The sequence below is a fragment of the Pongo pygmaeus genome, chromosome 5 (assembly GCF_028885625.2).
Source record: "Pongo pygmaeus isolate AG05252 chromosome 5, NHGRI_mPonPyg2-v2.0_pri, whole genome shotgun sequence".
Classification (NCBI taxonomy): domain Eukaryota; kingdom Metazoa; phylum Chordata; class Mammalia; order Primates; family Hominidae; genus Pongo; species Pongo pygmaeus.
Window position 1 is genome coordinate 7311055 of NC_072378.2, and position 15009 is coordinate 7326063.

General features: G+C 40.8%; 1 protein-coding gene across 2 annotated transcripts in view; it reads left to right on the plus strand.

The window, feature by feature from the left end:
• RIOK1 (RIO kinase 1) overlaps positions 1–10822 on the plus strand; it is a 28441-nt gene extending 17619 nt beyond the window's left edge. The window contains exons 13-17 of one of the 2 annotated variants that reach the window (XM_054492784.2): positions 3311–3376; positions 4256–4375; positions 5817–5870; positions 7186–7322; positions 10254–10822. In XM_054492784.2, the coding sequence (XP_054348759.1) occupies positions 3311–3376; positions 4256–4375; positions 5817–5870; positions 7186–7322; positions 10254–10320 (444 nt within the window). In that variant the 3' untranslated portion in view covers positions 10321–10822. Of the gene's footprint in view, positions 1–3310; positions 3377–4255; positions 4376–5816; positions 5871–7169; positions 7323–10253 lie in introns of both variants that reach the window. The other variant, XM_054492783.2, reaches the window with a different exon arrangement.
• Positions 10823–15009: the final 4187 nt, after the last annotated feature.

The window sequence follows — 15009 nt, forward strand, 5'->3', positions numbered from 1 at the left end:
GCCTAGGATTTCTTCTGTTAAGGCTGAATAATAGTCCAGTGTGTGTATATACTACATTTTGTTTATCCATTCATCTGTGGATGGACATACAGGTTGCTTATACCTTCTGGCTATTCTGAATAATGCTGCTATGAACATGGATGTATAAATATCTCTTCAAGATGCTGCTTTCAGTTCTTTCGAATATACACCCAGAAGCAGAATTGCTGGATCAAATGGTATTTCTATTTTCAAGTTTCTGAGGAACCCACCATACTGTTTACTATATAGTGGCTGCACCATTTTACATTACCACCAACAGTGCACAAGGGTTTTAATCGCTCCACATCCTCACCAGCACTTACTAACCTCCATACCCTCACCAACACCTATTATTTTGTTTTTTCTTTTGTTTTGACAATGAGAGACCCCCTAATGAGTGTGAGGTGTATGTTATTATGGTTTTGGTTTGTGTTTCCCTGATTACTAGTGATGTTGAGCATCTTTACATGTGCTTCTTGGCCATTTATATATTTTCTTTGGAGAAATGTCTCTTTTTTTTTTTAAGAGACAGGGTCTCTCTGTTACCCAGTCTGGAGTACAGTGGTACAATCCTGGCTCACTACAGCCTCAACCTTCTAGACTCAAGCAGTTCTCCTGCCTCAGCTGCCTCAGCCTGCTGAGACTATAGGTGCACACCGTGACACCCAGCCAATTTTTTTTTTTCTTTTTCATTTTGTTGGGACAGGGTCTCACTGTGTTTTCCAGTCTGGTCTTAGACTCCTGGGCTTAAGCACTCCTTCTGTCTCGGCCTCTCAAAGTTCTGGGGTTGCAGGCATGAGCCACAGTGTCCAGCCCCATGTCTTTTTTTAATCGGGTTTGGTTTTTTTTGTTGAGTTGTTGTTTGTATTTTCTGGATATGTCAGATACGTGATTTGCAAATGTTTATCCCCATTCTGTGACTTGTCTTTTCACTCTGTTGATTGCAAGCTTTGATGCACAGAAGTTTTAAATTTTGATGTGATCCAGTTTATCTATTTTTATTTTTGTCTCTGAATCATAGAGTTTTGAACACATGGCATGTATGCCCCCTACACAGGTTTTCAGGTTTGTTTGTTTTTGAGATGGAGTTTTGTTCTGCTGCCCAGGCTGGAGTGCAATGGCGCCATCTCAGCTCACTGTAACCTCCACCTCCTGATTCAAGTGATTCTCCCACCTCAGCCTCCTGAGTAGCTGGGATTACAGGCACCTGCCATCATGCCCAGCTAATTTTTGTATTTTTTGTAGAGACGAGGTTTCACCATGTTGGCCATGGCCAGTCTCGAATCCTGACCTCAGGTGATCCGCCTGCCTCGGCCTCCGAAAGTGCTGGGATTACAGGCATAAGTCACCTTGCCTGGCCAGGTTTTCAGGTTTTATCCTGTCTTTTCCTCTTTTTCCATTTCCTTGCAATACCTTCCCATTTCTGCCTTTGCTCAACTTTGCTCCGCCTGGTGAACTTTAAAGCTCCGGTTAGAAAGCTCTCTGGAGGGGGATTTCAGCAGAAATTGTTTTCATAGGTATAGTCTCATATAACTATAATAGAAGTAGTCACACTGTGTCACTTATTATACTAAGTTCTTAATTCTGTCACCCTCAGTTATGAACTTTTATGGAACAGGAGTTTTCTGTATTGCCAAGTACCCAATATCTGGCCCATAGTAGGCAATCACATCTGTTAAAGGAATAAATAAGTGTGTCATTTTTATTCCTCAACTTTTTAACTTAGCACTGATTTTCTTTTTCTTTTCTTTTTTTTTTTTAAATGGAGTTTCCGTCTTGTTGCCCAGGCTAGAGTGCAATGGGGCAGTCTCAGCTCACTGCGACCTTTGCCTCCCAGGTTCAAGCAATTCTCCTGCCTCAGCCTCCCGAGTAGCTGGGATTATAGGCATGCGCCACCATGCCCAGCTAATTTTGTATTTTTAGTAGAGATGGGGTTTCTCCGTGTTGGTCAGGCTGGTCTTGAACTCCTGACCTCAGGTGATCCATCTGCCTCGGCCTCCCAAAGTGCCGGGATCATAGGTGTAAGCCACCGCGCCCGGCCTCTTTTTTTTTTTTTTTTTGACGGAGTTTTGCTCTTGTCACCCAGGCTGGAGTGCAGTGTGCAATTTTGGCTCACTGCAGTCTCCGCCTCCCGAGTTAAAGCAGTTCTTCTGCCTCAGCCTCCCCAGTAGCTGGGATTACAGGAGCCCACCACCATTCCCTGCTAATTTTGTGTGCTTGTGTGGTTTTTTTTTTTTTTTTTTTTGAGATGGAGTCTCGCTCTGTCATCCACGCTGGAGTGCAGTGGCACAATCTTGGCTCACCACAACCTCTGCCTCCCGGGTTCAAGCGATTCTCATGCCTCAGCCTCCCGAGTAACTGAGATTTCAGGTGCGTGTCAGCATGCCTGGCTAATTTTTGTATTTTTAGTAGAGATGGGGTTTCACCATGTTGGCCAGGCTGGGCTCGAACTCCTGACCTCATGATCCACCCGCTTCAGCCTCCCAAAGTGCTGGGATTACAGGTGTGAGCCATCGCACCCGGCCTAATTTTTGTATTTTTAGTAGAGACGGGGTTTCACCATATTGCCCAGCCTGGTCACAAACTCCTGATCTCAGGTGATCCGCCGGCCTCACCTCCCAAAGTGCTGGGATTAGAGGCGTGAGCCACCGTGCCTGGGTCAGCACTGATTTTCATGTCTAAACTTGAAAAAAAAAAAAAAAAACTCTGCTCCCACTATTTTTTCCTTTCTTCTATATGAGAAGAGAACAGACACTCAGTTTTACAAACCAAAAGAACCCTTTGGAATCTTTGTCACCCTCGCTTCAGTCATTGTTTGCTCAGAGAGCTTTCTTTGGTGGTTTATACTGCAGCAGCAATAGAGCCGTATATTCAAGATTTACAGCCAGCCTTCTTTGCAATTCCCTTCACCGACTGCTCAGGATTTAAGGAATGGTTCTTTCATTGTTTAGGTCTCTGTATTCCTTTAGTAAATACTAAAGCATTTACTAAATGCAAAAGCTAATTATTTAAATTTAGTAAAAGTAGCATAACTTTTGAAAAAGGGGGGCTAGGGATCCCCCTAGGCTAGAAGAGTTTGATTTATTGTTACTTTTGGGTTGATGGCAGCCTTTTTGGTGAGGTCTGTGCTAGAAAGCTAACTTGTACCATTAGAGCTCACTAAATGCTTTCATAAGTGTGAGGAGGTGATACTTATAAAGATTGGAACAAATTTATACCAAAACTGGGACATGGATATGTCTTCTGCAGTTTGAATATAAAAGAAAGTCATTTTTGTTTACTTTCCAAGGCCATGGAAATAGCATCTCAAAGGACCAAGGAAGAAAGGTCTAGCCAAGATCATGTGGATGAAGAGGTAGGATTTATTATCTATTCACAGCCTTTGGAAACACTTGTGTTTTGAGGGTTTTTTTTTTTATGTTGCTAGAGCATAAACTTGATTTAAATAGATAAGCAGCTTTTTCAAATGATGGTAATATTTCCGTAAGATATATTACAGTAAATGATTTAAGTGAACCAAGTTGGATAGTTTACATTTCACTGTATTGGTCCACTCAGCAACCTGTTAGCCCATTGTCCTAGATGGAGAAAATTTTTAAAGATCCTGTTAGGATATAGGCGTCAAGAAGGAAAAGCCTGTTTTTAGTTTGCAAATGTGAGTTTTTAAATGACTTAAATATTGATTCTAGAAATGTTATAGATTTTAAATGTTAGGCTTTGATAAAAATGAGTCAGGGTGTTTTTTTGTGAAGGAGCCATAGTAGGCTTTTAAAAAAAGTTCTCGCAACTCTTAATGGTTGACTGTGGGTGCCCTGTGTTTGTCGGCAGCTCTCCACCTTTTTCACTGTAGCAGCTGGGTATGTTTTGTAAAGCATAGCCAGGCAGCGCTTGCCAACTGTAATTCCACCCCTTTCCCTCCTGCTCAGAAAAGCTTTTTGGAACAAAAATGAAGGAGAAGTGTTATTCTAAGGATAATCTTGAATCAGCTCTAATGTTTTCTTTCCCTTCCTTAAAATAAGTCATATGCAAAATTTAGTGTTCTATCATTAGTAGTGTTACTTTTGGGACACCAAATCACAGATGGGATACCAGTGTGTGCAGACAGCTTAGCCAAGCATCGGTGTTGGGGATGAATGAATATATAGATTCCCCTGTAACCTGATGGAGGAGTATGCTGTGTGAATGTGAGAAGTGTATGAGTAACAGTTTTGATTTTGCTTTTCCTCTCTGTTAGGTGTTTAAGCGAGCATATATTCCTAGAACCTTGAATGAAGTGAAAAATTATGAGAGGGATATGGACATAATTATGAAATTGAAGGAAGAGGACATGGCCATGAATGCCCAACAAGATAATGTAAGTAGCTTGGTTTGTGTGTAGCAAGCAGCTCTTCAAAAGTAGTAGGGGACTGTCCCAAACCTATCTGGGCCTTTTAAGTTCCCCTAATCTTGAATATTGGCTTCTGAGCTAGCGAAGTGACTAACTCTATCTGTGTTAACTTGTGTGCACATTGAACGCAAAGGGAATTCATTGGAATTTATGAGAGGAGGTGACACATTTGAATGAATCCAACAAGCTGTAATTGTAGAAACAAGATTCAGATAGAAGTCTAGGCTATTAATGGCTATTATATTAGGTCCATTAACATATATTTCTTTAACATACATCATTCAGGAACAATTTCTTTTTGGTAAAGGGCCAGATAGTAAATATTTTAGGCTTTGCAAGCCAAGAAACAAAATTGAGGTGATTACATAGGTCCTTATGTAACAAGAGAGAAAAAAATTCACCCTCAATTTTTATTCGTGAAATTAGAAATACTTTCATAATAATTGAATACACTTTTGTGTAATACAAGTATACTAAAGAAGAGTGGAATTATTTGATGTGGGGCAGATAATATTTCACTTAATTGGGGCTCAAAGTTTGTGTTTGCTATCTTCAAATTGATTGCAAATGTTTATCTGTAAAAACTACCAGGTAGGCTGGGTGCAGTGGCTCACACCTGTAATCCCAGCCCTTTGGGAGGCCAAGGTGGGCGGATCACTTGAGGTCAGGAGTTCCAGACCAACCTGGCCAACATGGTGAAACCCCGTCTCTACTAAAAATACAAAAATTAGCCAGGCATGGTGGCGTGCTCCTTTAATCCCAGCTATTGGGGAGGCTGAGGCACGAGAATCACTTGAACCTGGGAGGCGGAGGCTGCAGTGAGCTGAGATTGCGCCATTGGACTTTAGCCTGGGCTACAGAGCAGGACTCTGTCTCAAAAAAAAAAAAAAGGCCCAGTACGGAGGCTCACACCTGTAATCTCAGCACTTTGGGAGGCCGAGGCGGGCGGATTACCTGAAGTCAGGAGTTCGAGACCAGCGTGGCCAACATGGTGAAACCTCGTCTCTACTAAAAATACAAAAATTAGCTGAGCATCGTGGCAGGCACCTGTAATCCCGGCTACTCAGGAGGCTGAGGCAGGAGAATCTCCTGAACCCTGGGTGGTGGAGGTTGCAGTGAACCAAGATTGCACCACTGCACTCCAGCCTAGGCAACAAAGCAAGACTCCGTCTCAAAAAAAAAAAAAACAACTACCAGGTGGCTGGTTGGATTTGGCCAGTAGATCTGGTAGACAGAAATAATATCAATATTATAAACTTCCTTTGTTACAGCGAGATTAATTTTAGATACCTTTTTATAATCATAGGAGATATTATTTAACCCACATTGTTCTTACTAGTGCAATATGCATATTTCATTGTCTAGTTTTATGTTGATCCTTATTTTTTTTTTTCCTTTTGGTTATAAGATTCTATACCAGACTGTTACAGGATTGAAGAAAGATTTGTCAGGAGTTCAGAAGGTATGAAGAACATGTGTTACTGTTTGTTTATGTGAAAACAGTTTTAAAGGATATAAAACTCTAGTCATATTATTTTGTATTATTTATTATTTAATATTATTAGAACTAAATGCTATTTTATATTGTTAAAATTTTATAATTGCTTTCAGAGTCTGTGGACAACTTCAGAAATGCCATTTTTGTGTTCTTTCTAAACATAGCACTGAAATTTGGAAATTAATTTATTTTTCTTTCTGTCTCTGAATTGTTCAGTGATTGCAGGTGAGGTATTTATCTTTTTGTATCCTAGTCGTCATTTGTGGAGTTATTAATGATAGCCATTGTGCTTCTTGATGGTTTTTACAACCAGCTTAGGAAAACTTTGGAATGTGGTCTCCTACCAGGGTATTACTTGTTAAAGAACAATCTCATGAGTTCAGCAAGTCCTGCTGTGCTGGATTCCTGTAATGTTCTTTTTTCTTAAAACAATCTTGTTTTGTTTTACATTTTAGAAGGGTAGGGATTAAGTAATTCTAACTTAGGCAGTCATAAAAGCAGTCTTTATTTTTTTAAATCTTCCTAATTGAAGACTTAAATAAAAGATCACAGTTTGCTTTCTTAAAATCATGTCTTTTCTGTGGAAAGAATTGAATTAGGGGAATTCTGGTATTTTGCATTTCTGAGTTACAGTAACAGGTGTCATAAGGAAGTTATGCTTTGGATTCCAGAATATGAAGCTTTTATTGCAGCAAGCTAGAAAATCTTGTTGTACAATTGACTTCTAAAGTTTTTTTTTTCTTATAAAAAGGAAACCTCACTCTTAAAAACTGCTAGGAAGTGCTGCATTAGACAACTGCTAAATTTCAGGAAGTAATGAAAATTTCTCTTCTTTGAATATTGTTTTCCCTCCCAATTGGATTAATTTATTGCTAGAAATGTGGTTCACAGGAAAACAGCTGTGAAGTTATCCATATAAATCTTTATTTTCTACCTCTATGTATATTTCGCCTCTTGCCCAATCCCAACTAAATGCTCCTGATTAGCTGAAAGAAGCAGAACAGCTCTGTCGTTGGTCTAGGTCACGCAGTAAAGCCCTGGTTCCTTCGTTTGAGTATGTTCTTGAGCCTTACTTTGAGTGGCTACTTTCATGTTTCCCTCCTGATGTTCATTCTGGTGTTTTGATGTTTCAGTACAGGATGTTAGTTTTTAACATATATTTGTGAGCCTAAAATCTGAATTCTGGCATTAACACATTTAACAACAACACATAACTTAGTTTATGTGTTGTTTAGAATAACATGGTTCTTCAATAATTTCAAGGTCCCTGCACTCCTAGAAACTCAAGTGGAGGAAAGTACTTGCTCTGATTCAGAAGATATTGGAAGCTCTGAGTGCTCTGACACAGACTCTGAAGAGCAGGGAGACCATGCCCGCCCCAAGAAACACACCACGGACCCTGACGTTGATAAAAAAGTAAGCAATGAAATACCTTCCCCTTTTCTTTAGTGTGGGAGCACAGCCGCTCTTATTTCTCTTTGCTCAAGGATCTAGCTAGATATGATGGCTGAAAACATTATTGATAAGTACCTCTAATTACAGTTTTAATACCTAAGTGTGAACTTGACTTTTGGTGGTAACATTATCTTGAGATTGGGCTGCTCATCGGAGCACCTTGGGCATTGCCTAGAGAGAGCACGCACTAAATTCAGTACATTTCACATGAAGTACAAGTGATGTTAGAGCTGACCCAGGGTAAATACTGAAGAGCCATTTCAGGGGGATTTATAGCCCAGCTTGATGTTTCTGGAATCTGAAAGACCATATAATAGTCCCCCCATCCATGCTTTCACTTTCTACTGTTTCAGTTCCCTGCAGTCAGCCTTGGTTTGCAAATATTAAATGGAAAATTCCAGAAGTAAACAATTTATAAGTTTTAAATTGCTCACTGTCCTAAGTAGTGTGATGAAATTCATGCTGTCCTCCTCCATCCTGCCTGGAATGTGAATCATCACATGGTCCAGCGTCTTCACACTGTCAACACTCCCCACCCGTTAGTCACTTAGTAGCCTTCTTGGTTGTCAGTTCAGCTGCTGTGATGTTGTGGTGCTTGTGTGCAAGTAACCCTTACTTTGCTTAATAACAGCCATAAATTACAAGAGTAGTGATGTTGGAATTTCAGGTATGCTTTAGAGAAGCCATAAAATTCTTCTTTTAAGTGGAAAGGTGACCATTCTTGACTTAACAGGGAACTCATGCCTGTAATCCTAGCACTTTGGGAGGCCAAGGAGGGCGGATCACTCCAGACCAGTCTGGGCAACAGAGTGATACCCCGTCTCTATTAAAACATTGGTGATGAGCACCTGTAGTCCCAAATACTTGGGAGGCTAAGGCAAGAGGATCCCTTGAGCCCAGAAGTTTGAGGTTCTAGTGAGCTGATCATGCCACTGCACACCAGCCTGGGCGACAGAGTAAGATTCTGTCTCAAAAAAATAAATAAGAAAAGGAAAATCATATGCTGAAGTTGCTGGTAACAATCTTTTATCCGTGACATTGTGGAAAAGGAAAAAGATGTTTGTGCTGGTTTTGCGGTCTCACCCCAAACTGCAAAACTTAGGACCATAGTATGTGATAAGTGCTTAGTTAAGATGGAAAAGGCATGAAATTTGTGGGTGAAAGACGTAAACAAAAACATCTTCCAGTTGACGGCACGATGTTGCACCAGAAAGCACTGAGCCTATACAAAGGTTTCAAAGGTTTCAGCAAGGGTTCCCCTGAAATGAGTGACACCAGGCCATTTACCGTAAGGAACAGTTACACAGATTCAGGAATAGGTTTGGACTAAAAAATAGAAAAATTACCGGAGAGGCTGCATCTGCCAATGAATAAGCTCCTGTCACATGAATATGATACTGTGGGATATTTTAAGAGAGAGACCACATTCAAATAACTTTTATTATAGTATATTGTTACCATTCTATTATTAGTTATTATCTCTTACTGTGCCTAATTGATAAATTAAACCTCATCGTAGGTATGTATGTATAGGAAGAAACATAGTATATATAGGGTTTGGCACTATCCACAGTTTTAAGCATCCACTGGGGGTCTTGGAACATATGGATAAGAAGGGACTCTTGTATTTCTTTAATCCCTAGCCATAGACATAAGAGACACTGCTGACTGAATGCTATGTAACTATTATTATTCCATCTTAGTCTAATCCTTTAAACCTTGTACAATGTGGGTCCCAAGACTTCTGAGGGACATACTCAGCTGCTAGCATATTTTCTCATATGTCTACTAGAAACACATATTTTGTCTCTTTCCAATGTCTATTTCTGTTAGAATATGGAACTTGTAAAGAAAAGTATTTGCAAACATTTAATAACATTCTTAGGGATATTTCTGTTTGGCTGTCTTCACACTTCTATTAAGGAAGCTCAGCTGGCTCACGCCTGTAATCCCAGCACTTTGGGAGACCGAGGCGGGTGGATCACGAGGTCAGGAGATCGAGACCATCCTGGCTAACATGGTGAAACCCTGTTTCTACTAAAAATACAAAAAATTAGCTGGGTGTGGTGGCGGGCGCCTGTAGTCCCAGCTACTTGGGAGGCCGAGGCAGGAGAATGGTGTGAACCCGGGAGGCGGAGCTTGCAGTGAGCCAAGATCGTGCCACTGCATGCCAGCCTGGGTGACAGAGTGAGACTCCGTCTCAAAAAAAAAAAAAAGAGGAAGCTCAAGGCCATTTATGGTGGCTCATGCCTGTAGTCTCAGCTACTAGGGAGGTCAAGGCAAGAGGATTGCTTGAGCCCAGGAGCTTGAGGCTGCAGTGCACAATGATTATGCTACTGCCCTCCCACCTGGGTGACAGAGTGAGTCCCTGTCTCTAAAAAGAAAAAGCTCAAAGACAGTTTTCACCCCAAGTTCCTCCACTAACCATAATCATTTTCTTTTCTTTCTTTTACATTACACTCACTTTTATTCTTCTATGTGTGTATTTTATTTAGTTATAATAATAATAAGAATACTCCAGGTGGGTGCAGTGGCTCATGCCTGTAATCTCAGCATTTTGGGAGATCAAGGTGGGCGGATCACTTGAGCCCAGGAGTTCGAGAGCAGTCTGTGCAATCTGGCGAAGCCCCATCTCTACCAAAAAATACCCCAAAAAAACCTAGCCAGGTGTGGTGGTGCACACCTATTGTCCCAGCTACCCAGGAGGCTGAGGTGGGAGGATTGCTTGAGCCCAGGAGGTGGAGGCTGAAGTGAACCATGATCACGCCACTGCACTCCAGCCTGGGCGACAAAGCAATACCCTGCCTAAAAAACAAAACAAAACAAAAAACAAAAACAAAAAACGCATACTCCAAATGAATGAAAGTTGGCTTTTTTGTTTGTTTTTTACAGGAAAGAAAAAAGATGGTCAAGGAAGCCCAGAGAGAGAAAAGAAAAAACAAAATTCCTAAACACGTGAAAAAAAGAAAGGAGAAGACAGCCAAGACGAAAAAAGGCAAATAGAATGAGAACCATATTATGTACAGTCATTTTTATCAGTTACTTTTCTCGCCTGAACTCTAAGCTGCATCTGGAAGATGGCTTATTGGTTTTAACCAGATTGTCATCATGGCACTGTTTGTGAAGACAGATTCAAATGTTTTCATGTAACTATGTAAAAAGCTCTAAGCTCTAGAGTCTAGATCCAGTCACTGACTCTGTCTGGTGTTGACAGAGGATTTATTTAAGCTATTATTTTAATAAAGAATTTTGTACATTTTTATTTTTATATTTTTTTCTCTTACAAATATGTTTTTGGAAGCATGATAAATGTTTAAATGTAGTCAGCATCTGTAACTCTTACATGAGTGTCCAGAGGCACTCATGGGAAAATTGGTTTTGCTTTCTTTGTACACACCAGAGACCCATCTGAGGTCATCTGATTATAAGGCCATGTTTATATAAAGAGAATTTCACCCACAGTTCAGCTGGTTGTTGATTTAATCATTCACTGCAACTCTGCCTTTGTGTGTATTGGTGATCATTTGTAATGCTCTTACATTTCGTCTTCAATGTTCTTTTTGGAGCTAGGACCTCTCAGTTCATAAAGTTTTTTACATTCAATCATTTGGCATATTCATTCATTCATCAAAAATTTTGAGTATTTTAGTTGCTGGGGATACAGCAGAAAACAAACTAGACAAAAATTACTACCTTTGAGTAGTTTACATTTTGATAGGAAGATAAGACATTAACCAAAATTAGTAAAAAGCGGTGTATCAGCAGGTGATAAATTCTATGGAGAGAAATAATGCAGAGATGAGAGGGCGCCTATAGATGGAGGAGTTGGCAGTTTAAAATAGGGTTCCTGGAAAGGCCTTACTGAGGGCTGATATTTGAGCAAATACTTGAAGAAGGTGAATCGTTTGCATAACAAGAAGGAAGAACATGGCAGGCAGAGCAACCAGCAGTTGCAAAGCCCTGAGGCAGGAGTGTACGTGACATCTTCCAGAAACAGAGCTGAGACATCATCATCAAGGGAGAAAGTAGTAGATGCAATCAGATACTGTACGGCTGTGGGAGGGTTTTGGCAGGGGAGTGATACGATCTGACTGCTGTTTTAAAAGGATTACTCTGGCCTCTGTGGAGAATTGACCAGGAAGCAAGGGTGGGAGACCAGTGGGTATGTTCATTGAAGTAAACCCAAGCAAGAGACGCTGATGGCTTGGTATAGGATGGAGGCAGACATGAGAGAAGTGGTTGCACATTCTAAGGGAAGAGATGAGATTGCATGGAGTGAAGGGTGACTTCAGGGTTTCTGACCTGAGCAGCAACTGAGATGACTGGAGTTGCCACTTAACTGTGACGGGAAAGACTGTGGGTGGGAGCAGGTTTGGGGAGGGTAGGAGGGTGAGATAAAATACAACCTTACATCACAACATAGTACAGATTCTAAAATTACCAATTTAATTTTTTTAATGATATACTTTATGTTGGAAGTGACTATTGTAGTCATTGCATTTAGAAATAATTTCTATAAATCAATCCCTAGTTTTCACTTAAACTGAAGCTTGCCCCTGCTTACTTGACAGTGGGTTATTGGGGGAAATCATTTGAGCTCTTTTAAGTTTATTTTGACTTTAAAGTTCAAAATATGAAATATAATTTCAATGAAACACAAAAATAGTCCCTCTAAAATAGTCTACAGTTAGCACAACAAAAGAAAAAGCAAAAGCAGATATCAATCCTGCACACATTTGGGGAGTTTATCTTCAGGATCTTCTAATTCTTGTGTTTGTTCTGGTCTTACTCTCTGACATGATATGTTTGCATTAGGAGGTCAAGCTCCTCAGTGCTATCTTTTGCTGAATCTCATGCAGTTTCCAAGCTTGGAATCAGTGCCACTTGGCCAGGTGTAGCAATAGCCAGATTGTGGGGCAGTTCATTCTCTTACATTGCTACTGGGAGGAAGTGACTCGTAAAACATCAAGAGTTGGTAATGAAGATTCTAACCTGAGAAAAGCTTTTCTGATACCCCTCTCACTGATGTGGCTGTATCCTTGGTTTGGATTCTGGGTCATAAGGCTATGGCTGGTTAATAGCCACTCATCGTATTCTTGCCAACCTTGTCTGAAACTGTCCTCATCAGAAGGCTTACAAAGAGCCTAATCTTAAGCAAACAACTAGCAGGGCTGCTTGCTGACTTTGATAACAATTGAGTTTTGATTGTTTGGCAGGTTTTAGTGTTAATGGATTATTGGTTGTACAGTTACTTTCTATTTGGAAAGGTGAAGTTTGGGTCTCTTGGCCCAAAGCTGGGGACGTTATTTTGTTGGTTGTAGATATATCTGATTTCATGTTTTGTTGATTTTTCTCATCCATCAAAATAATGCAGATGTTTCTAAAAGTTTACTATGAGAAATCTGGGTAACTTCTTTGAAGCACAAAATTACAGCTCTTTCCTATGCTGCTGTCACTCTCATTCTTCCTTTGATAAACCTGTTTAGGAATAGAATGTTTCTTAGCCTGAAAGTACCACCATTTCTTTTTTGTTTTTTTTTTTTCTTTGTTTGTTTTGAGATGGAGTCTCACTCTGTCACCCAGACTGGAGCACAGTGGCGCGACCTTGCCTCACTGCAACCTTCACTTCCCAGATTCAAGTGATTCTCCTGCCTCAGCCTCCCAAGTAGCTGGGATTACAGGTGCCTGCCACCACACCTGGCTAATTTTTGTATTTTTAGTAGAGACAGGGTTTCACCATGTTGGCCAGGCCGGTCTCAAACCCCTGACCTTAGGTGATCCGCCCACCTCATCTCCCAAAGTGCTGGGATTATAGGCATGAGCCACCACTCCCAGCTAGCACCACCATTTGAGACCATGTGGTCTTTTAGTGAAGAAATGAGAACAGTGGCAGCTTTTTGCCCAGGTCTGTCTGGTCAAGTATGAATCCGTGGTTCTTGGCTAACATCAAGTTTTCTTCAGCTTTATCGCTAACTTGATGAAGACAGACCCAAGATGTTGAAAAACTTTATAGCTTGGTACTAAGAGTTGTTTGAGATCTCTCCTTTTCATGAGTATTCTGTTTAATTCTGTGCTAGCAGCTTGTTTCTTGGCTGTGGGCCCATCCTGTTTTGTGACTGTGATTTCATTAACCTTTTGGCTCAGAAAAGGAAGAGATTAAATGAAAGTTCCTCCAGATGCAGGTAAAAATGAAATTTAAGGACATCTCAAATGTCAGGCTCTGAATGCTATCTCTAAAAAATCCTTTTCATTTTCAAAAGCTTGATATGCTCTCTAATTTCCAGTGGTCTATACACATCGTAAATAAAGACCTTGACTGTTCAGAGCTTTACTTTGATTTCTGAGGTTTACTTTTCTGATGGAAGAGCTAAAAGGATCGGCAGTGTGAGCAGATTCTCCTCAAGTATAGTTTCCCATGAAGATTTCAAGCACAGGGATCAAAACCAAGAACTCTCCACATTCTGTCTCCTAAATGGGATTAGGGTGTCACATTCCCTGCATTTTGGTTGGAGTATTTAACTTTCATATCCCTTGGGTTTGTGTTGCCTTGGACATGAAGGCTTTTAACTGTTTCAAGGGAAACCATAATATTGGTATGAAATCATTAAAGCCAGTTTTGTAAGGAAAGAAGTACTATCTTGCATCTAGCCTTCCAGAGATCTTAGTCCCAGTTGATGGTGTTGCAGAAGCCTCTGACTTTGGAGAATATAGACTGCATTTGTGGAATTCTTGACTTTGGTTTTTAGCTTTCTTTCTTTTTCGGCGTCACTGCACGTCCTGCTTTGGTTGCTGGCTGGTCATGATCATGAGAAGGTGGCCCTTACAGCTAGAGTAGCTCACTGCCACAAAATCCTTTTTTCTTTCTTTTCTTTCTTTTTTTTTTTTTTTTTCAGAATGGTAAGAGTTTCTTCTGGCATAAAGCAGAGCCATCTCCAGATCTCAGAGACAGGTTTCCATTGCCTTTTATTGGTGCTATGTTTGGGTTTGTTTAAAGGCTGATTAACTTTTGTCATCTTTGGGTGAACTTGTAGCCATTACAAATCCTGTACAGTATATATCTGGCATAAGTCATATAACTTGGCAGTGAAAAAGTAGTGGCTTTGGGGCCAAAACATTGTTGGAGTCAGGATGCTAGAATGCTAAGTTGGAGAGGCTGCGGTGAGAGAATGGGGTGTAGGAAGTTGTAGTATGGAGGTTGCCCTTGCTGGCGGTGTCTAGGGTACAGCCACGGGTGTGAGTGGCTGCAGTAGAGTAGCAGATAAAAGCACTGAAGGCTAGAAGGGCAAGGACCAAGGCAGAATTGTGGAGAGTCATTCGAGTTCTGATGGGCGTGGTTTGAGAGTGTCAGAGACAAGCTTAAAATGTTCAGAGTGAGAGGTAGTGCACTGCAGGAGGGGACAGCACCCACGCCCATGATGGAGGGGAAGTGAGTGGCATCTGATGACCGGGGCAGAAGAGGGCAGCAGGGAAGAGGCGTCCAAGAGGAAAGCCAGAGTGTAGATGCAGTGAGGAGAAGGGAACCCTCAGAAGAGAAGTTGGGGATAAAGGGTTTTCTGGGGTTTTTTTTGATGGTGCATGACCATGAGAACTATGGGAGTGTTTCAGGAATCAGAAAGGTGAGAAGAGGGGTCTATTTTTTATTGGACCT